The sequence below is a fragment of the Musa acuminata genome, chromosome BXJ3-9 (genome assembly GCF_036884655.1).
Source record: "Musa acuminata AAA Group cultivar baxijiao chromosome BXJ3-9, Cavendish_Baxijiao_AAA, whole genome shotgun sequence".
Lineage (NCBI taxonomy): Eukaryota > Viridiplantae > Streptophyta > Magnoliopsida > Zingiberales > Musaceae > Musa > Musa acuminata.
This window is the reverse complement of record NC_088357.1, coordinates 268,611-295,053: the sequence shown is the minus strand read 5'-3', so window position 1 is coordinate 295,053 and position 26,443 is coordinate 268,611. Positions and strand designations below refer to the sequence as shown.

Here is a 26,443-nt window from a genome sequence, read left to right as displayed (position 1 = left end):
ATTTCGTACCAGAAAACATGATTTCTTTAAGAAAATATTTCATAATATTATCAGTGGCATACGAAAAGGATGATAAGCTATTTGATATATACAATAAAAATATTAATTCTGTCTTATTATAAGGATGGGCGGACCGCCACCTCTTTCTGTTTTCTTTTCCTAAACGATCCATATAGATGGGCATCGGTCTGCAGGGATTGGGATCAACCGGGATCCATAATCCAAACATGGTCAGCTTAAACCACATCCAAACTCGACGAGGAGGGAAAAAGGATATCACTCTGTAAATTCGCACTCTCTTGCCATCCTTCCTCTCTCCCGTCCGTTCCTTCCGCGGCAAGGAGCCACAGCAGAAACCCGATATATAATCCACCGTAGTTTTGATCCGTATCGAAGTTTAGGGCTTAGATAGAGAGAGAGGGATCGAGATGCCGATCGAGATGCCGGTAGGGCTCCCCTTCTCTGTGGACACATGGACACCGACATCCCTGCGGAAGCGTCACCACTTCCTGACGCACGCCCACAAGGACCACCTCACCGGCATCGTCGTCCGCGCCTCCCGCCCCATCTACGCCACTCGCCTCACGAAGAACCTTGCCTTGCATTACTTCCCTCGGGTCTTCCTCCCTTTCCTTTCTTTTGATCCGTTGATCTCTGCAGTTTCTCTTGGCGTGCTTGCTGTTTGACTTATGGGTTTTGGTTCGTCTTTCGTTTGTAGCTTGATGATTCGCTTTTTGTGGAAATCGAGGTCGGCGAGTCGGTCGTTGTTGATGATCCTGACGGCGCTTTCTCGGTCACCGCATTCGATGCCAATCACTGTCCAGGTATGTGCACGATCTCCTTTTTTCTTCCAAGCCCTTAATACTATTGTTTAGCGAAGTCTTGGTGTTTTGTTTTTCGTATTTCCAAATGTGTTTTGGTGTGATAGTCTCTTTTAATTACCTCGTGATTCTTTGTTGGTTGAACTGACAGTCTCCTCTCGACAAATTTTTTTCGAGAAAAGCTTATACCAAATTTTCTTCCGACAAGGGCCAAATTAAACATGTGTAAGAAAGGGGTCTCCTCTTTATTGGGAAATGGACGGCAATAATTTTATGTTCTAAAATCTTGTTTGGCCAAGAGATAGAAAAGAAAAGAAAAGAAAAAGTTGAAAACACTGATAACTTGAACATCTTAAAGATACTAGCATATATTAGGAACAAACTTCCTTGATGGTTGAACAAGGAGCAGTATAGAGAAATGGCAGAGATAGAATACAACGTGTTTTATGATAAGTTGGAAGTAGCACTTGCTCAATCTAGGATCTCAGTAAGTTGTTTACGATTGTCTTCAAAAGATCGTTAATTGTCTTGTGTCTTTTTAATGGTTGAACTAACCATTTTTTACTGCAATCATCTTGAACTTTCTAACCTAAATTGGGACCAGATTTGCTTTATGGTTGAAGAATGTTTTAGGTGTTGGTATTTGTCAAAGTACCTAGTATCCTGTGACAGATTACAGTATTGTCGATTGCATACTCTTGATTTTGTCTGATTAAACTCTATACTTTTGACTTTCTATCTTCCCTTCTCAAATAATGCAATATTCTTTTTGAATCCTTTACTTGTTTGCGTGCATGCAACACTGCTAGAAACAGTTATTTCTGGTTAATATCCACTTTAATACATTTGTTAGTATTTTATATCCGTACAGTATCATCATTAACAAAGGATCTGCCCAACATCTCAGTTCTTGTTTGGGGGTTTGTAACAGGAGCTGTCATGTTTCTGTTTGAAGGCAGATTTGGTAATCTATTGCACACAGGAGATTGCAGGCTTACCCCTGATTGTCTGCAAAATTTACCGTTGAAGTATATAGTCAAGAAAGGAAGAGAAACTCTGTGCCATCTGGATTATCTATTTCTGGATTGCACTTTTAGTAGATGTTGTCTCAAGATGCCAAACAAGCAATCTGCCATCCAGCAGGTTTTTTGAGTCATTTTGTTTATCTCATGAATGGTCTGGCATATACAAGCAGTGCCACTATTAATAGTTTTCAGATAACCTGATTTTTGCAGGTAATAAGTTGTATATGGAAACATCCTAATGCACCAGTGGTTTATCTTTCATGTGATCTTCTAGGCCGGGAAGAGATTTTAGTTGAAGTATCCAAAACGTTTGGATCCAATATTTTTGTTGACAAGTCAGAAAATTCTGACTGTTTTCAGGCCCTTTTTCTTGCTGCACCAGAAATTCTTACAGAAGATGCTTCTTCTCGTTTTCAGGTCAGGGTTCTATCTTTTTATCACTCTTTAAAAGATTCTTTAAATCCCATTCTTTTGCTAATTGTTTATAAGGAACAATTACCAAAATCTTCATCATCAAGTTTGGTCTTTGATTATGGGTCACTTCCTGATGCCACTTAATGCAGATATATAGTCCATACATGCTTCACTGGACACATATGACTTATTTTAAAACATATGATAATTCATATATACGAACTAGCATATGAGGTATCATAAGATGAAGGCAAGTGATGTACGGGTGAAGAATGAGGAAAACATTGGTATGAGGTCTACATGTGGGATCATAGGTGGAAGTATGCATGTAAATGATTCAAATTTTGATTGTGCATAATTTGGAACACTTAATTTAAAAAAAAATTAATTTGATCAAATCTGAGTCTAATGGGTCAGTTATAAAGCAATTACATTATTAAGTTTCTTTATTTTCTCGCCATAGCCTATTAAATTCTTGATTATTTTGTGGTTTGTAATCCAACAATTTCACTTGAACAATGAATTTTCCCTAGATAACTTGATAAGGTAAATCAATGATACAATAGGAAATTACAAAAGTTGCATAAAATATAGTATTGTAAGTCTTTTTTTTTTCATCCACTTCAATTTTCAATTTGTGAATTTGTTCTAGTAAGGCCAATTGGACCATACAACAACATCATGATCTAACATGGATCTTTTGCTGCCATTGAGATATGTTAAATTGGATCATATGACAACAGGACTATAACATAAATCTTTTGTCGCTATTGAGATATGTTAAATTAGACCATCAATTCATTATATATGCATTCCTCCTTGATGGATGTATTTGCAAGCAACCATAATGCAATTACCTTAATTTGACTATATTAGAGACCTAACACCTCTCTTGGGATTGTTCACTGAAGGCTCCATCTGAATTGAGCTTGCATCGATCATTAGTTGGTTTAGTCTAGTACACTAGAAAGTGACATACCATACTTTGGTTTTCTTCGTACTTTTGTAGAGTATCATAGTTTATCATCATACTCATTGTGCTTTGATTTTTCTAAAGCACAAATCATTAGAAGCTTTCTAGATCAACTAAAGACTATAAACAATAAGGGCTCTTAGGATTGGGCCATTGTTCCAAGTTAAACAATCTCTTTCCCTGAGCCAAGAGCCACCCAAATGCGAAAAATATCTAATTTTTAAATACAATGTTTGTTTATAAAGGCCCTACACTCTTTTGGCATTATACAAAAAAATAAATCTAAAACCTCCGATTATATTGACTTATCAGATATGTAAAAAGCTATATATCTTTAGTTATGTTATAAGTATTTAAGTCTGTATTTATAATTTCTATTAAGGTCTTTTTATTTCTTTATTTACCTCTCCTATACCACTAATATCATATTTGTAGGTTTATTGAGCACATGTACAAATAACCTTAAATGATTTTTGCTCATTTTATCCTTTATCGAGGTGATACCTAATTGTTCATGAATGAAAATATTTTTTTTCCTATTATTTCTAATATTTTAACAAATCTACCTTAACATTCTGATCTTAACCAGTGTAGTCAAATGCATCAAGGTGTAAAAATACTCGAATTGTTGGGTGATCCCAAATATTATAATATAAAATATATATTATGATAGATAAAAATAAACTAAAATAAAAATAATACATCAAAGTTGCATTCATTTAAACTATTAAATTACATTATTCATATTTAATAACAAAAATGATAAAATAAAATAAGATTAACAACAAAGATCATTAAAATTCACTTTTATCATTTTTAATCTTATCATTGTCTTCCTTTTCATGTGATTTATATTCCTCTTATTCATCTTTATCATAATAAATTTCCTGTTCTATAATTACATGCGATGAAATTTAGGCTTTTGCATTCATCATTGTTCTCACGAGTTGTTTTGTATATGTCTTTATTTCACCAACACCTGAAGCGTTTGCTACATCTCCCCATTTCAAATTATCATCATAAAAAACGATTTCATGTTCAGCATTTTTCAAATTTGCATCTATTTCTCCAATCAACCATTTGCTTGAATTATTTATATCATCTAATGAAATCAGATTAATATTGTCTCGCAAATTATAACAAGTCTTTAATGCTTGATTATACTTTATGTATATAAGATTATGTGGATGTTGATGCTCTAATCGATTTTTTTTCTTTGTATGAATCTGTCATATCATATAAATTAAAGATCCATATAGTTGTATCAGTAGCTAAAAAAAATATTAATTTGTTGAAATTGAATTATTCTTATATATTTACATTCTCGAAGACACTCTAATTTTGCTTACAACCTGTAGCCGTACAACTCAAACTTAGAATTTTTATAGTTAATTGTTGCAAGTTTGGTGCAGAATTTCCAAATAGGCTTCACCACTCAATTGCAAATTTAAGTTCAACTATTAATAATAACATATTTTGATGTTAATTATATTAATTTATAAATACATGGAGATTTAGTAGCTCACTATTAAATTGTCATAGGAATTCTAAAAAAACCCTTAACATTTTAGTATGATATAAGCGATTATGTCTTAGCCGATATGATTTTTTTTTAAACATTTTAATTATGTTATTTTAGATTTTTAAATAACTATCAATTTTATTTTCCTCTTTTTTAGGAAAATTACTATAAGCAAAAAGGTTGCACATGTATTGGACTCCATGCGTGACACATTATATTGATTTTACAGGTTCATCATATTAGGGATTTGAACATGATGAGAGAATTTACAGGTAACAAGGAATTGATGAGATATGGTGTCATATAATTTGCCACTTCATTCCTAACATTGCATTATATTCATAGGCAAAAACACAATCTTAAAAATATATTTACCTCAAATAAATGGGTGATAAATAAATGAGCAAAGAGATATAAGGTAAGAGAATGAGTAACAAGTAAATGGACAAAAGAAAAAAAAGGCAAAAGGACAAGTAATAATATCCTGATGCCTTTATTTTGTAATCGTATGACTTTGCATTAAAAGTAATGGGTCCTTTTATTCGTGTTCTTCGACTCATAGATAATGAGAAAATGCTAATGATGAAATTTATTTATGAGGTTATGTATAGAGCCAAAAAAATCATTCAAGAATCTTTTGGTAGAAATGGAAAAAGGAATAAAGATATTCTTTGTAGTCATCGATAAAAGATGAAAATGTCTTTGTTATCCTCTACATATAGCAGGACACTATTTAAACCCATAATTCTTTTACAGAAACTCTTCTATTGAGTTTGATATAGAAATTGTATCTGAGTTATATCAATACATTGCAAGATTAGTTTTCAATATTGAAGTTCAAGACAACATCACAAATGAGTTATCTTTCATTTGTATTAGAATGTTGAGGGTCTTGGAATTCCTATGATAATTCAATCAAAGGTTATTAAGTCTTCATGTATTTGTAACTTAATATAATTAACATCAAAGTATGTTATTATTAATCGTCGAACTTAAATTTGTAACCGAGTTGCGGGGCTTATTTAAAAATTCTATGCCAAACTTGCAACAATTAGTTATAAAAACTTTGAGTTTGATTTATGGCATTGTAGCTATGAGCAAATTGGAGTGTCTTCGAGAATGTAAGTATATATATATTAGTTTTAACCAAGGTTCGCCGTACCGTACCGTACCGGCGTTTCGACCCGGGCTCGGTACCGGTACGGTACGGTATACCGCTCGGTACACCCAGGTGTACCGAGCACTGTAGCACTAGCCTGTCGGACCGGTACAGGGCGGTCCGCGTACCGCTAGCCTGTCGGACCGGTACGTACCGCCCGTACCGGGCGGTACAGTCCGGTACGGCAAACCTTGATTTTAACTAATTTATTCTGTTTTAGATATTGGTGCAACTAAATAGATCTTTAATTCATATGCTATGACAGATTCATACAAAGAAAAGAAATAGGTTGTAGCATCAACACTTATATAATCTTGCATACATAAAATATAATTAAGCATTAAAGATTCGTTATTTTTGCGAGATAGCATTGATCCGATTTCATTGAATGATATAAATGATTCAAACGAATGACTGGTGGAAGAAATATTCATCATTTTTGCGAGATAAACTTATTTTTTTGTCATTTTTATTATTAGATATGGATGATGTAATTTGATACTTTAAATTAATGCAACTTTGATATGTTATTTTTGTTTTAGTTTATTTTTATTCATCATGACATATAATATTTAAATTATAATATTCAGGATTGCCTTGCTTCGCTTAGGCGAGCCCCTAGGTCAGTGCTTAGTGCCTCGAGTGTTTTGGCACCTTTGACCAGTGTCTGCCGTACCGAAGCATACCGACCGTACCGGGCGGTACGTACCGGTCCGCCAGGTACTCGATACGCGGACCGCCCTGTACCGCTACAGTACTACAGTGCTACACTGTAGCACTGCTACAGTATCGGTACACCAGGGTGTACCGCTCGGTACGCCGGTACCGTACCGTACCGAGCCCGGGTCGAAACTCCGGTACGGTACGGTATGGCGGACCTTGCCTTTGACTACATTGTGTCTAAAAGTAATGAACATATAAGCCCTTATGATATCCCAATAATATTTGTAGATTTTAATCATGTACTTTTCGAGGCCAAAACTCTTACATAAACCTAAAGAGTTAAGAGCATTCCAAATCTCTTTGATGGCAGAATATCTAATCATGGAACTAGTCTCCTTAGTGGTAATGTTACGCAGTAATCTTTAAGAGAAACCACACCAATTAGTAACATCCTTTTCATTCTATAAATCATGATAAGATCTCATAGATCCATTAAGGATTAACTCTTGTTGAAGTATAGGAAGATTGTCAATCAAGACTTGTTGGATAAAGTTGTCTTATTTGAATAGTGATGAGGTTTTAATTAAGGTTTGAAATATCGTACCGTACCAGCGTTTCGACATTCGCTCGGTACGGTACGATATATATATATATATGTATATGTATATATATATATATGTATGTATATATATATATATATATATATATATATATATATATATATAATTTGGCGACGTCATCGAAAAAGGTGACGCGACGTGGCCTTTATTTTTATTTTTCAACCTTTTTTCATCCTTTTATTCCAAACTCAGTATGTCTTGATGTATCAACACCGACTGCTATTCAACAGTTATGACTTCTTTACCATGCCAAGTGTTTACCCTGATCTTGGCATGATCATCCTTTTCCCTTAGCATAGATAGTCCCATTTTTTTCCTTCAAAAATAATTTATTCTGTCCAACATCGATGACAGTAGCAACCTTGTCAGCAAGGGAAGACAGAAATCGAAGGAATCCTTGTCACCCTCTCCATTGTCTTCTCCAACATCAATGATCCCAGCATCCTAGGTTTGTATCGCTTAATTGGTTTTCTCCTCTGAATAGGAATCCAAGGACCTAAAAGATGGTCCTTTTTAGAGATCTGAACCCCTTCATCATCTCTAACTGAGCCATCCACCTTAGAATGGGGTTACTCAGAAGGGGATTGAATCCTCATCTCTCTCTCATAGGAAAATTCATCACATGATTCCTGTTAGATCAGGCATTAATTCTATGTCCAATGCAACCACAGTTAAAAGATCAGGAATATTATCATTGGAGCTTAGATAGGTCTATTTTCACACAAATTCATGCAAATATTCTCCTTTCCATCGAAGGATCTAGACTCCAATCGAAGAGGCTCCCAAAGATAAAAGCAAGACTAAAAATGAATTCAGTTTTTTAGTGTTTTAAAATGGAAGATCAAGCAAATACACCCATAAATGTACAGAATTAAAAATTTCAAACAAAGATTGGAAATTAGATTTCCATGGATTCAAATCTAAAGTTTCACCTCTATAAGACCGAAGTCATTTGTAAGGATCCTAATAGCATCAGCTTCAGTAGTGAAGTAGAATAGTTACAAATCTTTGGCCATATTTAAGACAAGCAGAGGATTTGGAAATCCTCAAGTCCAATTCACTATGGAATGGTCCAATTCTCTAAAAAATTCATGCAAGTATCAATATAGACTTATCAAAATAGAGTCCATAGGTTTAGTGTCCCTATATCAGATACCGTTATCTACCAGGTAGCATGTTAATAATGCCTTTCCTTTGTGACGCATGAACGTGAAAAGTGTCTCAGATGTTACACCATTACACAACTTTCTTCACATGCTTATTCTTTGGACTCTTTAATGTTCATCTCAAACCTCTTATCATTATTATTATTTTGCAGTAGAAGTAAAAGACAAGTCTTCAAGCTATAAGGTGTGAGAACAAAGAATATGTTTCCATTTGGATTTTATTCTGACATAGACTTATTGCACCTTGTGTTTTTAAGCTGTGTGGCCACACTTTCACTAGGTTATCCAATTTTTCTCATAATTTCTTCTTGAATTTTTGTGCCCAACAGGTGCTTCCTTTATCTAAACTATATGATAAAGCAAGTGAAGAGCTTGCAAATGCACGTGCTAGTTTTCAACCAGAGCCTCTTTTTATTCGTCCCTCTGTACAGTGGTATGCTATCGATCCTAACCGCTACAAATCTCAAAAACGGAAAAAATGTCCAGCAGAAGCTGAGAGGGATGAGTTTGGGGTTTGGCATGTATGTCACTCCATGCATTCATCTCGAGAAGAATTAGAATGGGCCTTGCAGTTTCTCCAGCCCAAGTGGGTTATTTCAACAACACCCCCTTCCCGAGCTATGGACCTAGATTATGTTAAGAACCATTGCTATAAAACTCATATAAGTTCTGATGATCCATTATGGAAGTTATTCAAAGGCTGTCATGTGAAGTCCATTCCTTCACCACCTCCCTCAGCTTCAGAGGTTCTCAAGAATAATGATGCCTCCATTTTTATCACTAAAGTATCAACTTCTGAGATCAATCAGTTGCAGCCAGAAACTTCATCTCAAAGCCAGTTTGAAGTAGAACTGGACTTATCTCCACCATCCAGAACACAACCATTTACATTATTTGGAAGAGCAAGGCTTGGACATAAAGAACTTGACATAATTAGAATTGATGAGAATAGTATTGTTGAGATAGAAGTAGAAAGTTTTGCTGCAAAACATGATACACTGATAGAACAACCATCATCTTGCCTCGGATGTGAGATTACATGTTCAGTAAAAGTATCGTCTGCAGAGATTGCAATTACTGATAGTGTATCATATTCAATGGAGGAGCAAATTGTTGAACAGAGTTTTTCGAACCAATCAGATGACACTGTTAATAGAAGAGTTGAGTCATCTAATGGATATTCAAAGAAGGCTTTAAGCATCTGTGAACCTTGTATTGTGAAATCAGGAGTTGATGTCAAAAGTGACATATGGAATATCACAGAACCAGAGGATGATAAAATGGGTACATTACCTAATCTTGATAAGTTGGACGAACAGCTTGATGTTAGAAGGGACATGCTGTGTATTGGATCATCGTCAAGTTTTAACCCAAGCTTGAGAAATCTCTATAGATCAATGAATGTTCCAGTCCCCCGACCTCTTCCATCATTAGCTGAGCTCATGGAATCCTGTAAACGTGCTAAGAATGTTACTAGTTCAGATAATACTGGATCACGGCAATGCTATACTACAGCTGCTTTCTTGCCTTCATAGACCAGGATTCTTCTGTGCAGGTGCCATCCTTGGATGCAACAAGCATGATTTATTATCCCTATGATATGATGCAGATTCAGCAGTATTCAATTATACAGATTGTTTATATGATACCAAGTTGAGCGAGGATCTCCCGGAAGTCATCATTTTTAATCTCTCAAGTCTCGACAATCTTATAAAAGGTTTTAATTCTCCTCCAATATTTCTCTTTCATGAGTTGATAAAAGCGTCTTGTTGGTTGTCCATTGATGGTTGTAGACATCATTAATGTATTAATTGAATTGTGTAAAATTAAAAATTAGAATTTGATTAGATGTGTGTTTAGTGGATAATGTGTTTTTTGTTTTTTGATTAAATGAAAGTTTTCCTCCTTTCATTTGTCTTCTTCTTGGCATCATGTCCTTTCCTCCACCCGGTATCCTCTTGCATATCCCTCTCCCTCTTGGTCGCCTCATCCATTATCTTGATTTTTGTTTTTTTTTTTGTCTTACCCTTTAATCATAATATCTATCATATATATTTAATTCTTTAGGCTCAATATAGAGTTGACCATGAGTTATACGTGTTAAAATTCTTTCTGGCTTAGTAAATTATTATCTTTATAATAATAATAATTCGTTTAACTCATCGACTACATACGTACTAGACTACTATGCCACAGTTCATAGATGATACAGGGAAATCCAATCCATTAGATCTATCTGTCCTTAGTTACCATATATCTATAGACCCTCATCTATCTAATATCTTAGAAATCGTATTCCGAATATGGTGTTGTTAGGTACATACAGTTTCTACTCGAGTCTCGTTCTAATCGAATTCTTCTAGAGAACTTTTTCTTTCTCAATGCGAATGACCATGACTAGAGATTTATTTGAGCAAGAACACATAAGATATTCATCTTATGACATCGAGAGTGGATGATCCTCTATCGACACTCAATAGCTCTCGCAAGATTGGTTGCCACTCTTGATGACCGATTATGCTAAATTTGGAACTTCTAGGTCTATAAGTCTGGTATCAATGAGTGAAGTACTCATACAAGACATTCTTAGTATCTCAAGTCTAAGAACTAGATACATCACTGAGACGACAAAATCATTGTCTAATAATGAGGTATCATCAACCATCCAATATTTCGTGAGCGAATCAATCAGTGAACTCATTCTTCAATGAGCACATGCACTATATCCGTAGTGTCCCGATGCAAGCAATTATGAGACTAGCTACCTCAATCATATGGATGAGTATACAACACATCAATCTATTTGGTTATCTCGATATCACTCTAGAGTAACTTATGACCGAGATTATTTATGGTCTGTGTTTAATAGTGAATCAATCTCATTATTGTAATCTCATCACGATCTGATTCCCATTATACAGATCCATAGATGTCACAATGTATATAACAAATAATATAAAATAAAAAAAATACCAAATATATAATTTAAAAAGTATATATTATGTCACACGTGTCATCACCCATGTGATTAGTTTATAGGGCACCTATCACTAATATCTTTTACAATAGAGATAATTATGAGATTGGGTGCTTACTTAAGTCGAAAAAGTGATAAGACTAACATGCTTTTTGTTTTTTTGGCACAACAAATTCATTTGGGTGGGTAATATACTTCTCTTCTCGATATCACCATATAAGAAGGTAATTTTTACATTTATTTGATGAACAAATAATTTATAAATAAAATAAAAGCAAGTAAACCTCAAGTCAATATTATTTGTTCATCAAATGAATGTATAATTTTTACACACACACATTATACTGTGATAGAAAAATAATATTATTTTTAAAAATAAACTATATATATTAACCATCTTGAAAAAAAAAGTGATATATTGATTGGGTGATGATATATCATACACACTTATAAAGGTTTACGGAATAGAAACAACATCCTATAATTTTTTTAATGAAAATATCAATTAAGTTAGTTTGTAAGGATTTTGAATTTGATGTCAAGTTTATCACGAAAATATCAATTGAGTTATCTCGTGATGTTTTTGACCTTTGATAACAAGGTTCTCAAATCAGATCCCATCATTTTTTATGAAAATATCAATTAAGTTATCTCGTAAGGTTATCAAATTAGATCTCATCTTCATCATTTACCGTAAAGTCTCCTTTAATATTTACGATAGATCACTTTGGTCTTCTTTAATTTGTCTTTAAATTTGATTTATTTTCTTTCAACGAAAGAAGTTGACATGCAAATATACTCGTATGTATCCTCATTGGAAAGACAGTGAGTACAAATGCAAACATTATAATGTAAAGAAACTGTATATGTACCAAAAGGGAAGTAAAAGAAGAAAGTCATATTGTCTGTCAGTACAGAACTATATTGACCAAATGACATTCACATAATGGGATCACCATTATTGCTGGAAACAACAGTATGACTAATACAACAAGGACACAAGAAAGCGTGAGTGTGAGGCGTGCATTACATGATGACTTAATCTCAGGCCAAGGCTCCTTTGAGCCCACCTCTCTGAGCACACCTGCACCTGACCCTCAGTATGAGGTAGGAGAAGAACCTGTAAGCCAAGATGAAGCACACCATCATCATCACATTCTTCCACCTGCACTCCTCCTTCAATCCTTCCTTCCTCAGCACATCATCCCCTCTCAGCAGGCACACCCCAAACCCGTACTCCAAGCACTTGCCGGAGCCGGAGAACTCGTTGATGAGGAATCCCTCGAACGGATACTTGAACAGGGAAACGTAGTGCATGAACACCCAGTAGCTCGGCATCCACTGCTTCGATATGAAGTAGCCGGAGAAAAGGAAGAAGGTGCCCATGATTCCTGAGATAATGGAGTTTCCGATGATGAAGTTGGGGGCAAGAGCGCTGAAGCAGACTACCACCGAGTTCGCGGTGTACAGGATTAGCCATATTAACAGCAAGAAGTACATGAAGGCTGAGCAGCTCGGCCGGAGCCCTGCGAGCCAGTAGACCGGGACGGAGAAGAGTACGGCCAGGATGAAGAGGAACGGAAGGAAGACGAGCCCGTTGGCGATCACATAAGAGGAGACTCGGTAGCTGCCACTCGATGTCTCCTTCATTAGAATCTCTCTTTCCTGGAGGAAGATCGGCAGCGCTTCCGTGGTGCAAGAGAGCAGGAATGTCAAGATAAAGGCGAAGAGACCCACTCGTTCTCTGATGTTTTCGTCCTTGAGACGGTAGAATATCGAGCCGAGGACGAGGCCGGAGACGAGCATTTGGATCGTCCGAAACGCAAACAGTTGCTTGGTCCGCATTACGTTCTTCAAGAAGCGGTGGGTAAGGATGGCGATCTCTCGGGGCCTCGAGTTAGCGTACTCGTACGACAGCTCGTCGGGGTCGAGCCCCGCGAGCGACTCCTCGTCGACCACCTTGTGCTGCTGAAAGAGCTGCTGCAGGGTGCACCTGTCTATCTTGCCGTCGGCTCCGTCAACTAATTTCTTGGGAAACTGGGGTGGTGGTGCTCTTGCCGGCGGTGGTTGTTGCTGGTGATGCTCTAATTGCCAGCGGCGGAGGGTGTCGATGGAGTCCATGGCGAATTCGAGGACGTTGGCGTGCCGGGGTAGCTCGAGATCGACGGAACGGAGATGGGAGTGGAGTTGGTCGATGGTGCCGTGGTGGAGAACGGTGCCATCGGCGAGGAGGAGGACGCAGCCGAAGAGCTTCAGAATGCGAAACCCGGGCTGGTGGATGCTGAGGATGATGGTGCGGCCGCGGGTCTCGGCCATGTCCTTGAGCATGTCGACGATCTGCAGCGCCGACGTGCTATCGAGCCCGGACGTGGGCTCGTCTAGGATCAGCACTCTCGGGTCGTGGACTACCTCAACTCCGATGGAGACCCTCCGGCGCTCGCCGCCGGAGATACCCCGGATGCGGGCGTCGTCACCCACACGAGCGTCGGCGACGCGCCCCAACCCGAGCTCCCGGAGGAGGGACTCCACCCGGGAGCTCAGCTGAGACTGGGAGAGGCCGCTGCCGCCGCCGCAGCCGAGGCGGAGGCGGGCGCTGAACATGAGCGTCTCCCGCACCGTCAGCAGGGGGAACAGAGTGTCCTTTTGAGTCACGTAGCCGGAGATCCTCCGGAAATTGGACTTGTCCACCGGCCGCTGGTTGATCAGGATGGTCGGCGGCGTCGACGGGCTTATCTTCCCGGCGAGGATCTCGAGCAATGTGGACTTGCCGGCGCCGCTCGGGCCGACGATCGCCAGGATCTCCGACTGCTTGGCGCGGCAGCTGACGTTCTGCAGCACATTCCGGACTTCGCACTCGTTGCAGGGCTTCTCATCCGCTGCATCAACAACTTGTGCATTGTCTTCCTCGCTGCATGATGCAGGGCGGTGACTCGACGCACCACCACCCTCCTCTCCATCTCTACTCCATATCTTCTTCAAGGGGTGACATCTCTTCGAGATGGAGATCTGGTAGCTGATGCCCGTGGCCTCTATCTCACAGCCGGCTTGTGGCTTCATGAGAGCTCTCCCACGTCTCCTCTAAGCCTCAAACCCACTTGCCAAAGACACTCCCCACCTTACCTTCTTCCATAAGCATGGCAGTGCAAGATACTCGAAGACCATTCTGCCCCTTGAATACTAGGGTAGTTTTACTAGGTCATTTTCCAAGTCCCTGTCCTGGAAATGCGTTCATGTTTATTGTCATCGTCTGTGTGATCCATGGAGGTGGACAATGGTGATGACACAAAGAAAGTTGGCAATGGAAGGGAGGCGTGGGGATTTGAAGAATTGAGGAGGGTAGCTTGGGGGGTTTAGGGTAGGAGAGATGCACACCACTGTGGCTGTCATGGATGATGATGGCCCCACGGTCTCACATGAGGACTTGGTGGCTGATATTTAATTGGGGGCCACAGCTTATGTCGTAGCCCTGGCTCATGAGCTGATTAGCTAGATAATGAGCAGTGCTTACTGGTAGCTGTAGCACCACCACCACCACCACCACCGCCACTTAATATTCCTTGATGCCTCCCTCTGCCACAAATCTATTTTCTAAGATTATTAATGAGAGCTGAAAACATTTGGTGTGATTGGATCCCCGCCACCGACTGGAGTGAGAAGCTTAAAGCAAAAAAAACCAGTGGCAGAGCTGCAGTTGCCGCGTTGCGAGTGGCGAAGCGCAAGTCGACCGGAGGGGGTAGTGCAAAAATGAATCAAAAAGAACTAGTGGCTGAGAGTGGAGGGGTGAAAATATCAGGGGGCCCCACCCTTGGTTGGCACATGCTGACCTGGCTGTCTTCCTTTTGTTTGCTTCCCATCTCTATATCTATATATATATTCATCCTCTGGCTCGCCCGTGACTTGTTCTTCTTCTGGCCCTCGTGAGGCGACCCTCAAATATACACGCACACCCACAACTGCTCTTAAAAAAATGGCATAGTTGTGCACCCGTGAACTCCTCCTCCCTGTAGCTTTCTTTAGATTGACGGCTGAGATCTTTTGATTTTATTGTAGGAAACTTGAGAAGGTTCTCGAATGATAGAGGAGGAAGTCCTCATGTGATGTTGTTGCATGTTTGCTGTTCTCCATTTTCTAGCTCATATACACTCTTCTTCTTTTCGTCTGCAACTAACTGTACAAGTGGGATCATAGAAGAGGAACAAGTGGTCGAGCGTCACGTAGATAAGATTTGTTATCCAACGAAATAATATAATGCGATTCGATTGCATTAGAGGACGAATGTAAGGTGGCAGAAATCGACACCCCCATTAATATCTACAGTCACGGGTGCATGGCAACTTCTCTTGCGGGTCAACCATGCATGGGTCAAAATGAATAGTGGATTTCGTCTTCCCGAATGCAAGTGAGGGCTGTAAGATCACAAATAAATAGCATTTTGATATCTCCTTTAGATTTTTATTTTTGACACGTAAGTGGACTGATGACTGACCGGCTTGAATATGAGGGGGTAAATTTGAACAATCATAGTGCTCGAATGTTGCATTGCCTGCCAATTCATTGCGATTAACAGTAAGAATTCCTACTTTGGCAATCAGATGGACAAACAGTTCTCCCTTCCCTGGCCTGCGCTGATGACTCTCTCCTTGAAGTGACGGTCAATCTGAGGTGAAACCGCTAGAACACAATGGAAAGTTTTAGAATGGTTTAAAGTGAAGGAGATCATTATTTCTTGGCCATTGTACGTACATCTAGAGGGGTCAAGCAGTTCGAATATATTTGCTATAAAAATGTTATTGGATGCCATTGAACTTACCTGCGATGATATTATAATGGATCTGTCTTCCCTTGGCCATTGAGGTCTCTACACATTAGCGAGCTTTCTTCTAAAATGGATGCCTAGTTTTTTTCTTTTAAAGATCATCCTAAATTATAGGAACACTTTATAAGAGGAGTAGGATGCTTACCAACAAAGACAAGAGAGATAAAAAAAGTGTCTCTCTTCTATTAATAAAACATATGTAGACATGAACTTTCTTTGTTGGTGGTCTAATTGATTACGGTGGTTAGATGGGATGCTTCACATTCGTAAGCAACGAACCATTCCCATCTATTTGGGAATGATTCCCAAATTCCGATGAAGAGGCTTTGTAAGAATGTCGGTGAGCATTAGCTATGGCTATATTAAATGTGAAGTCATTTAACTATAATAGTACTTGGTTGGGGCGGCTTCTCTAAAACTGTGCATCCCATCCCATCTCTCTCTCTCTCTCTCTCTCTCTCTCTCTCTCTCTATATATATATATATATATATATATATATATATATATATATATATATATATATATATATATATATATATATATGAATTCCTTAAAAAAATTAACTTTAAATTTTTACTAAATAGTATCTTAATTTCACATAATATTTTTTAAATAATCATTCTCAATTATCACCATTGGTCCAAGCCTTAGTAGTGCCTTCGCTTTTTCAATCACTCCCTTTGCCCTAAACTATCACATATCTTTAATTGCTCATGATACAAGCATAATAACATATGAATGTTAGGATCGTAAAGATACTAAGAGAGAGACAGAGAGAGAGGGGGGAGGAGGGTGAATTAGTGCTTTCGAAATAAAATTCTCATTTGAAAGTTCGATCGAAAAATACAAACCATAAAGATAGTGAGCTTAGAATGTAAATAAGGATAGTGAGCAACTAAATCAGTTAGTAATAGTAAGAAAAAACATAAAGAGAAATGCAAACCAAATTTATAGTAGTTTGATCATCTCGACCTACGTTTACTCTCGATTCCTCTTCCTTGAGGTCATCGTCTTTCACTATCAATCTTCTTTTCAATGAGCGAATATCAATTACCCTTGTTATAACTCTTTCTCCTTTTCACAGGCTTAGGAGAAAACCTTCGTACCTTTCTTTTATAAGGAAACCTCACACCTCTCTTAGAATGATTTCTAAATTTAAGGAGGAAGAGATTCAACACTTTTCAAGATAATTTACACACTTAAAATCATAAGTTTTTTTTGTGCTTTACAAAGCAAGTATCTAAAAATTACTTCAAAAATAGATCTAAAAATTTAAATCCTTGAGTTTTCAGAGTATTGGCGATACTACCGCTTGCGTTGGGTGATACTATTACCTGACAAAGCCTGGGAACTAGGGCTCTAGCGGTACCACCACTTGCTTGGGCGGTTCTACCGTTGACCTAAGTGGTAGTACCATCGAAATTTCTAGAAAAGTATAATCTATAATTTCCAACTTATAAGTAGTACCACCGCATGGCCCAACCCCAGGTCATTGAATTGGCCTTCAAACTGGCCTAATTCGATCTTGATTCAGGCCCTAAAGCTCCTAACTAAGTTGGTATGGTTACGCTCCAAAACCAACTCAATTATATTCTAAATAACTTCGATCAAGATTTAACAATTACAATCATGAAACTTACATTGTTCGGCATGTTATATATTCATATGGCATTTTGTCCGAACCTCCAATACATCATCTTTTCCTTCGGCATGTTAACTTCCCACAACATCCGATCTTCTTGGCACAATGCTCAATCCTTCTGGCTCAATGCCCAAACTTTGACATGATGCTCTCTGGTCTAACGTCTGATTCTTTTGCTTCAATGATTTGCTTTTCCATAATTAAAGTTTCTCCTGCGTCACTTATGTCAAATACTTATAGTCCATAAACTTATTAATTGATTTCATCATTAAAATTTAAAATTCAATAATCTTTCTCTTTTTAATGATGATAACTAATTGATGACGAAGCTTTAAGCAGACTCCCTTTGTCTATATGCTATTTTAAAATATAACAAACTCGAATTCAAAAAAGAACGATAACACTCTAATGCTAGTTGTTGAATTCAAGTCGAAACAATCTTAATCATAAATCATAGTGACTTGTATCATTTTAATTAAAATATCAAAATAATTATTACATAAAAAAATGTTATCATTATAAGTTAAAATATCATAAGTTAAAACATCATATTTTTTTCATGTCATCAAAAAGTACAGTCGACTTCTCTCCATTTATCATCAATAAAATGGAAAAATATATAAGTTTTTACTTCTCTTTGAAATATGTAAGCTACTATTTCTCTCTCCCCCTTTGTCATCATAAAAAAAAAAAGAGAAAGATATCATAGATTCATAGTGCTATTTCTCTTCATTTATATTAATGTGTCAATTATACAACTATTTTGATATCACATAAGGATATTAATATAAAAAATAAATTCAAGTTACAAGAGATCAATTTGATGATCCGATATACAATACATAAACAATGAGAAATCAAGATAATGATCCATTTGAATGAATTTCTAAAAAAACAATCAAGAATTCATGGGATTCAACATGTTTAATTCTCTTCTAATAAAATCAAATTATTCATCAGCATTTACCATTACATATTCAACATCAACGATAGATAATGTAACATAATTTTATTTTATTTTTTAAATAAAAATCACGTGCATAACATAGAAACTACCTTGAATTACCACCCATCGTCAATTGCCAATGAAAGCCTCATTCTCGTCAAACCCTAGCAGTCATCTTCGTCGCTCTCATGCCCTTTACCATATGGGTATTCCCGTCACTATCAATCATGGGTGAGAGAGGAGATAGGGCGATCCGTATCATCCGGGGGGAGGAAAATTAAACTCAGTCAAACTAATTACTTTCTAATTGATGTATCGCTCCTTAATTTTGGAGATTCAACTTAGGCAACCATTTAATGTCATGAGATGGGAAGAAGACTATGTTGCAGATATGCCAAACTAGTGTCCCTTGTCCTTTAGTATCTCCTAGTTGCAGATATGCCATCTTACACTAATCAGTCATTAAACATTAAGTCAAACCAGGTTTAAATAAACTATCTTACACTAATCATACATATATGTATATATATACATATATATGTATATATATAATCCATTTTATTTACAAAACGGGATGAAGGTTGGTTGGAGCCCCCGCCGGCCCATCATCTCCACGACTTGTCGTAACGGTTCTGAGCGACAAGCGTTATGCCGTTATATATAGTCTTCTAAAACTCCGGTACACAGAGAGATCCAATTCAGATCGAGGGAGGAAAAGAATAAGGCGAGCTGAGCTGGTATTGTTTATTAATTAGGATGTTTATCGCAATCCACGTCAAGGAAAACACGGCGACAGGCGACCAATTCGTCCAAAGTAGCTTCATTTCCTTCCTTCTTTTGTTTTGATTTCCTTCCTCTCTTGTTATTTTCCTTGTTGTGGATTTTGGCACCGATTGCCTCTTCCCCTACTCCGATCCAATCCCCTCCTTCCTTCTTCTCCCAAGCCAAAGATTATATTAAAACGTGAGGGACTTAATTCGCATTTGGTACGTGCATCCTCCAATTTCTTATATTTCTTGGTTTTTCTTTTTCTTCTTCTTGCAATTCTCCAACTATCGTGCTATTTTCCCTGTTTTCGAATCGCCGGATATTTGTCGATCCCTAAATGGATTCTCAGGTTTGGGCATATATATTGTCTCAAAATTCTAGCTTTTAATGCGTTTCAAACTATGCGTGAATGATGGTCTTTGTCAATCTAAATGTCCTTGATTTCGATGAAGTTTAGGTTAAGATCTGTGAATTTTCAAACGCAGACCTCGTATGTCTAATTTTATATCCTCTCGTGGTGATAAAGATTTGATCTTGTTCGTTCTAGTTTTGTCGATTTTGTTACAGTGTATCCGGATGAATTGATCGATTCCAGCAGTTTATAGTTAGTCAACATTTCCTTGAGTTTGTTTCCTGTTCATCAAATTCTTGTTCTTCTAAATCTTTGAACATGTATGACACAGTTGTAATGGTAACAGACTTGGATTGCACGATGTCAAACCCACAAGGTCCACCCAACTTTGGAAACTTGCAGTCTGGTGGATGGCATTCCTTCCTTCCTCCAAAATGTCCCATTTTTACTACATCAACATCTGCAGATTTTGTAGGTACTAAAGAAAATTCAATATCTAGGGAGGGGTTAAGAACGCACCAGCGTACTGCATCTGAGAGTTTTCTTCTTGAGGAGCAGCCCTCTTGGCTTGATGACCTTCTTAATGAGTCTGAGATGCCTGTGCGGAAAGGATCTCATCGGCGGTCATCTAGTGACTCTTTTACATACCTGGACACATCTAGTATTTCATGGAATGGAGACAGTTTAGCCCAGGATGACCACAAGTATCGTACTTCAGCAGCAGTGCCTTCATGGGGACCTCAGGAATTTGATTACCTCAAAGACATGCAGCTTGCATCTTATTATAATGATGCAAATTCAACAGGAGGAACTCGAAGTAGAGGCTTAGAGTTTAGCAAGAAAATGGCTACCTATCCAAGCAACAGTCTTCCATCAGCAAAGGACAAGCTTGTACTTCCAGGTTCATCTTCTGCTACAAAGAAGTCTGATGCTTTATCATCTACTCTCATGGAAGGCCAAGTCAAAGAGGAATGTAGTCAAGATCAGGTAGGCTCTTCTGATACCAAGGAAGGCCCTCAGGCTAAGCACAGTCAATCTGAGATGGAAGCAAGGCGAGCTAAACAGTTGAGTTATGATCCTTATATTTCTCATGCTTATGATATATTTATTTTAAAAAAGCATTCATGCTCTTGCCAATATCTGTTAGTTCAGAAGAAAATTACTGCCATTAAAATAATATAGAAAAATAAAAGAACACCTGAATTGATTAAGATGTCATCTACAGGTCCCCAATAAGGTTTTTCTGCATAATATGACATCAGACTTATCATTAATTTGTTCTAATATGGATTGTAAAGCTTCATAATTATAATTTTTCCATTAATAAATTGTTTTACATTCATCAAGGATTTAAATACCAATCTTACCAGAACCTATCAACCAGTTATTACCGGTCTATTGAATTCCATCATTTAAACTTATGGTTCGATATTGATACATATAAGGTGCAGTATAGTCAAAGGTGATAAGCACTGAAAGTCACCAAGGTATCAAAAAGCCCAAGGTGCTAGGCGCTTGCTCAAGTGAAGTGAGGAGCTCAATAATATTAAATTTTAAAAAATTATGTATGATTAAGGAGAGAGGGAGCTATCATAGAGGAGAAAAAAAAAAGGGGTGGGCGGGGTGGGGGGGGTGACAATAAGAGGGAAGGAGAGGGGGGAAGTGGCAAAGAGAAGGAGAATAGAGGTATAGCTATCGAGGAGGTGTGACAACGAAGGTGGAAGAGGTAAGGATATTCGAAGAGGAGCTATCAAGGAGGAGGAGGGGGAGGGAGGGGTACTGTCGGGGTTTAGGGAGCCTTGGCAAGCGATGACGATGAAGGAGAAGGTGACAATAGCATGAGGGGAGCTATCGAGAAGGAGGGTGAGAGAGGGGGGCCATCAAGAAGGCTCAGTGGAGGATGACAGTGGCGGAGGGGAGGAGAAAAATGGAGAGCAATAATATGTGGAAAAAAGGGAGAGTGTTACCATGAGAAAGACGAGACTAGAGGGTTGTTTTATGCATAGAAGTTGCTTGCTAGTCATCATAGGGCCACTTTTGTTTATTGTAAAGCACTAATTTTAATTAGGGTAATTTTGTAATTTAATATAATGAGAGGAACCTAGGGTTGGCCAGTAGGGTTAGCCCCCCCTCCTTGAATTCACAACTACTAGCCTCTCCTTTTTTATCATGATAAAGAGCATGACTAGAGGAGAGGATGACATCCAATATTAATTTTGTGTTAAGATATCCAATATGGTTAATTATTAATTAATGTGTTATGACATCCAATATAATTAATTATTAATTTTCACGCCATGTACAAATATATCAAGTTATGACTTAGTGTCTAGAAACTTGATGTTGTTATGGTATTGAATTTTTACAAAGCATACATTTAACATCATACATTTAGTATATTGTTTGAATACGATGAATCTTATTTTTAAAAAATAATTTTATTTTATTTGACATGTGATATAATGAATGTTTATATAGCTTATATTATGAGGTTCACTATAGTTAAAGGTTTGCGATTTTGAATCATGCCGCCTGTATTGGGCGGTACGTATCTGTTCACGTACCGCCCGCTATCGGGTGATCCGCTCGATGTAGCAGCTTAGTTGCAGCCTGGCTGCAGCGAGGCTAAGGGAGAAGTGTCGAAGAAGGAAGAAGAAAGAGAGGGCATTCGAAGAAGAGGGAGAATCGAGAGAACCTCGGCGCAAACTTGTTTTCATGCCCTTTCTCGATCTTGATCCGGCGCCGCCCTCCCTCGACGATCCCGATCCAGGAGGTAATAGCGAGGAGAGTCGTAAAGAGGAGGATATGAAGGCGTGGGGATTAGGGGAGGCAACGATTAGAGCAGCGGAAGAGGCAGTCTCCTTCATCACCTAGTCTGCGACTCTGCGGCCTTCGTCGCGTTCTTTGTTGAAGGCCGGAGATGTCTGCGGCCTTTGACATCTTCGTCGCCTTTGTCGCCATAGACGAGGCGATGAGGAGAAGAGGAGGAGGCGATGTCACCGAGGCTCCATATGCCTTTTTTTAAATTATTTTTTAAATTATTTTTATATATTGATTATATATATATATATATATATATATATATATACTGCTCAATACGACATATCGTACCATACCGAGCAAAGCTTGATACATCGATACGGTACAAAATTTCAAACCTTGGTTAAATGATTAATTATTTAGTTTTATATCATGTAATAAAAATCATGAACCATGATTTGTTGTTCTATAAAGATGTATAATTGTGCATTTTTGACATATAATATATAATTAAATATTACATATTTGTTATATATCTAATTTCAAGTTAGGTTCTTGATAGTTTTCTTATTATAGGTTAATACCCCAATGCGGATTCAAGGTTGGTAAACCTTTGGACCTACAAAAGGATGATGTGTGAGGATAATTTAATATAATGAAAGGAGCCTAGGGTTAGGGTTAGTCCCACTCTTGTTATATTTACAATTACAATGCCAACCTCTCCTCGCTAATCATGCTAAAGAGCGCAGCCATTGAGGCGGAGAGGGATGACATTAAGGCATCATCTACAAGAGATAAATATAAAGATCTGTATCCGTAACTTTCATTGCCACTTTTCTTCATACCACTAACATTAATCATCTCATCCCTTGTAACTACCATTTTTATAGGTCTCCTAAGCAAATGTTTTTATCATCTTTATCTATTCTCTCTCTTTTTATTCTTTATTGAAGAAATATCAAATTGTTCATGAATAAAAATATTTCTTTTCCTATCTTTTTAAGTAACTCCATGCATCCACCTTAACATTCGTATCTCAACAACACACCTTTTATACATGTTTTTTCTTAAATGTCTAATACTCAGATCCATAATGGGAACTGATTCATGCAAGGGACATACCTCATTAGCATATCCATGATGTTTAAATATTTGTTGATGCTGTAGCATCAGCATTTGACTTTTGTGCTCATGCTTATTCTGAAATTGAAAAGGATGTGTCAGCTCCCCTGAGAACTGATTCATGCACTTCAACTGGACATGCATTCTATCCCTATTTGAGTGGATCTTGTTTTATGTGGATGATATCATCTTAAATCACTAATTTATGGATTTATTTTCTAAATAAAATACTCTTGTTACATATACTTCTTCAAGGTTTTATCAATATATGCTCTCATCAACCATCACTGACGATAATTATAGGAGTTGAATAATATGTAATTAATTTAGAAATATGTTGACTAATGTAATGTTATTATTTTTTTAATAAACTATATAAATAAGGCTAAATTATTATGATTTGATCTATATATTCACTCTCTTTATCATAGGCAATTTGCTCAAAGATCTCGAGTACGCAAGCTTCAGTACATTGCTGAGCTGGAGAGAAATGTTCAGGCATTACAGGCAAGTTTTAAGCAGAAGCCTTTATATTTTTCGTAAGAAAATGTAGAATGTTTTAACAAGCATCTGATCCTTTTCTCATATATCACACTTTACAGGCAGAAGGACTGGAACTTTCAGCTCAACTGCAGTTTTTGGATCAGCAGAACCTTATACTGAACTTGGAGAACAAAGCCCTGAAGCAACAACTGGATTGCCTTGTACATGAGCATCTTGTGAAATGCCGTAAGTACTTAGATTAAGATACAAGAAAATCAGTATATTCTTGTCGTACATATTTTTCCTTAGGGTTTCCTTGGGTAATATGTTCCTTTAGTTGTAAAGATGTATGCTGTCGAGTCAAGTAAATCATTATAGGCTTTGATCACCTGCTGAGATTAGAAACTTCCCAATAGAGCTGCTAGTGCCAAGTGAATTCCTATTGGTCAAAGTGGAAGATCAGAAACACCGACTTGATATGTAACTCATCAATGGCATTCAATACCACAGAATGTCCATGAATTAGACTAGGTAACACTCCTGACGTTAGATATGGACTTTCTTTTGATGAGTTAGGTATCAAGTCAGGCCATATTGACTGCTCGTTTTTCAATTCAACCCAAAATGTAAATGCTACTGGCTTATGGAAAGGGATGAGATTTTCTAGAGGACTTTTGTTGGAGATGACTTCTTCTGATAAGAATTTTGCATGTGATGACATAATTTAATTTTGTGGAAGACTTTACTATAAAGTAAAGCACTTCCAAAATGTTGATATTGGACCTGGCTTGTAAGCTATCAACAGTTGGTAACTTTTCATCTACCAGGTGATATTTTAGTTGCCACATTAGATGTGCTTGGGTCTGCTAACCTAGTATACTCAGTCATGCTTTTAAAATGAGTTGATTTACAAATATTTTTGAGGCAATATTTTACAAATTACTTAATATTATTGAACTGAGAGACTCTTAATTTAACTAGAATGTACAATGTGTTTGTTTGAACACTCTTATTCTGATGAATTAATTAGCTCTGAATCCTTTGTAACCTAAATTTTGAAATTAAAGCATTAACATAAATTGAATAGCAACTATTAGCAAACTCTATATATCATGTATTGCTGGGAAAATTGACAATGAATTAGATAGTGATGAGAGATGTACAGCACCACCGTCAAGACAATTTAATTTGACTAGGGCTACTCTTGCTGCTTCAGTGCTATTGTCCAAAAAGCAAAACCAGCTCTTGTTCTCTTAATGTGGGAAACTAAAACTTATAAGCACTTCCTAAGTCGCCGCTAGTTACATTTACCGCAAAAAGTTTGTTATGAGAAATATTTGGTTTTGCTCCACTCAAATCATTATGTGAAAATTCCTTATCTGTTCAGAACAGTCTCATACTAAATTCAAATTGTCTAATGTTGCTTTTGAATTTCACAGTTCAGCATGAGACATTGGGCCAAGAGGCTGCACGTCTTCGAACTTTGTATCATCGTCAACAACAGCAGCAGCAGCAGCAGCCACCTCCTACTCACAGACGCAGTAAAAGTAGGGACCTTGATTCTCAGTTTGCCAATCTCTCCTTAAAAGGAAATGAATCAAGTTCAGGTCCTGGTCAGCTCCACATTTGAAGCTACACTTCATTAGCTGTCTGACCATGGTTTAAGTTCCACCACAGAGCAAGCTGGATTTTGCCATCTTGTCTGAGGCACATACTTTTGCAATATGATTTTAATTCTTTTAATAGGTTTATTATGCTCACCTGACGGTCATCCTCAGTTAATGTGTCTGCTGGGACTCGACAAGTCGGTGGTGTTAGGTTTTGCTTATAGCTATGTTTTCCTGTATAACAAGTCATTTGTTTACCTCTTGTCGCCCTATTTGGATCATATCTTGATCTCTTCTCAGTGAATGATGACCAAGAAGCTACAGTATGTGGCAAATGACGAAAAATAAATTCACTTTGTGTTGTTCTTTGATGGTTGATAAAATCCTGTCTGATTCCTGAGCATGGAATTGGCTCAGTTGCTGTTCCAGATAATTTTGGGTTATCTCTTTAGTGCCTGTCTAGTTTCTTGGCACTGAGAAACATGTAGAAGGTATGATGATGATACAATCCTTGTGTACCAAATGAAATTGAATCTGTCACTCTGCTTACTTAACAACTGGAACAATTATGGCTTCATCCTTTTTTTAGACCGAGTTTAAAGTCAA

At 37.5% G+C, this 26,443-nt stretch overlaps 3 protein-coding genes across 7 annotated transcripts; 2 read left to right on the top strand and 1 right to left on the bottom strand.

Annotated features, from left to right (window-relative positions):
* Positions 1–201: 201 nt before the first annotated feature.
* LOC135649469 (uncharacterized) lies at positions 202–10,282 on the top strand. 2 transcript variants are annotated; one of them, XM_065167846.1, is made up of 5 exons: positions 202–617; positions 719–824; positions 1,804–1,964; positions 2,057–2,263; positions 8,693–10,282. In XM_065167846.1, exons 1-5 carry the CDS (start codon positions 429–431, stop codon positions 9,896–9,898), a joined length of 1,869 nt encoding a protein of 622 aa, XP_065023918.1. In that variant the 5' UTR covers positions 202–428; the 3' UTR covers positions 9,899–10,282. The 2 variants fall into 2 exon arrangements, with proteins under 2 accessions (XP_065023918.1, XP_065023917.1); XM_065167845.1 differs by having other exon boundaries at positions 1,753–1,964.
* A 1,925-nt stretch (positions 10,283–12,207) lies between these two features.
* Positions 12,208–14,580, bottom strand: LOC135649340 (ABC transporter G family member 5-like). The gene has a single exon (XM_065167605.1). The coding sequence runs from the start codon at positions 14,395–14,397 to the stop codon at positions 12,385–12,387; it is 2,013 nt and encodes a 670-aa protein (XP_065023677.1). The 5' UTR covers positions 14,398–14,580; the 3' UTR covers positions 12,208–12,384.
* Positions 14,581–19,440: 4,860 nt separating this feature from the next.
* Positions 19,441–26,208, top strand: LOC135585641 (uncharacterized protein At4g06598-like). Of its 4 annotated transcripts, none has more exons than XM_065166428.1 (5): positions 19,441–19,559; positions 20,212–20,929; positions 24,179–24,258; positions 24,354–24,476; positions 25,670–26,208. In XM_065166428.1, the coding sequence occupies exons 1-5, from the start codon at positions 19,502–19,504 to the stop codon at positions 25,858–25,860; spliced, it is 1,170 nt and encodes a 389-aa protein (XP_065022500.1). In that variant the 5' UTR covers positions 19,441–19,501; the 3' UTR covers positions 25,861–26,208. The 4 variants fall into 4 exon arrangements, with proteins under 4 accessions (XP_065022500.1, XP_065022499.1, XP_065022502.1 ...); XM_065166427.1 differs by having other exon boundaries at positions 19,444–19,559; positions 20,197–20,929; XM_065166430.1 differs by having other exon boundaries at positions 19,449–19,731.
* Positions 26,209–26,443: the final 235 nt, after the last annotated feature.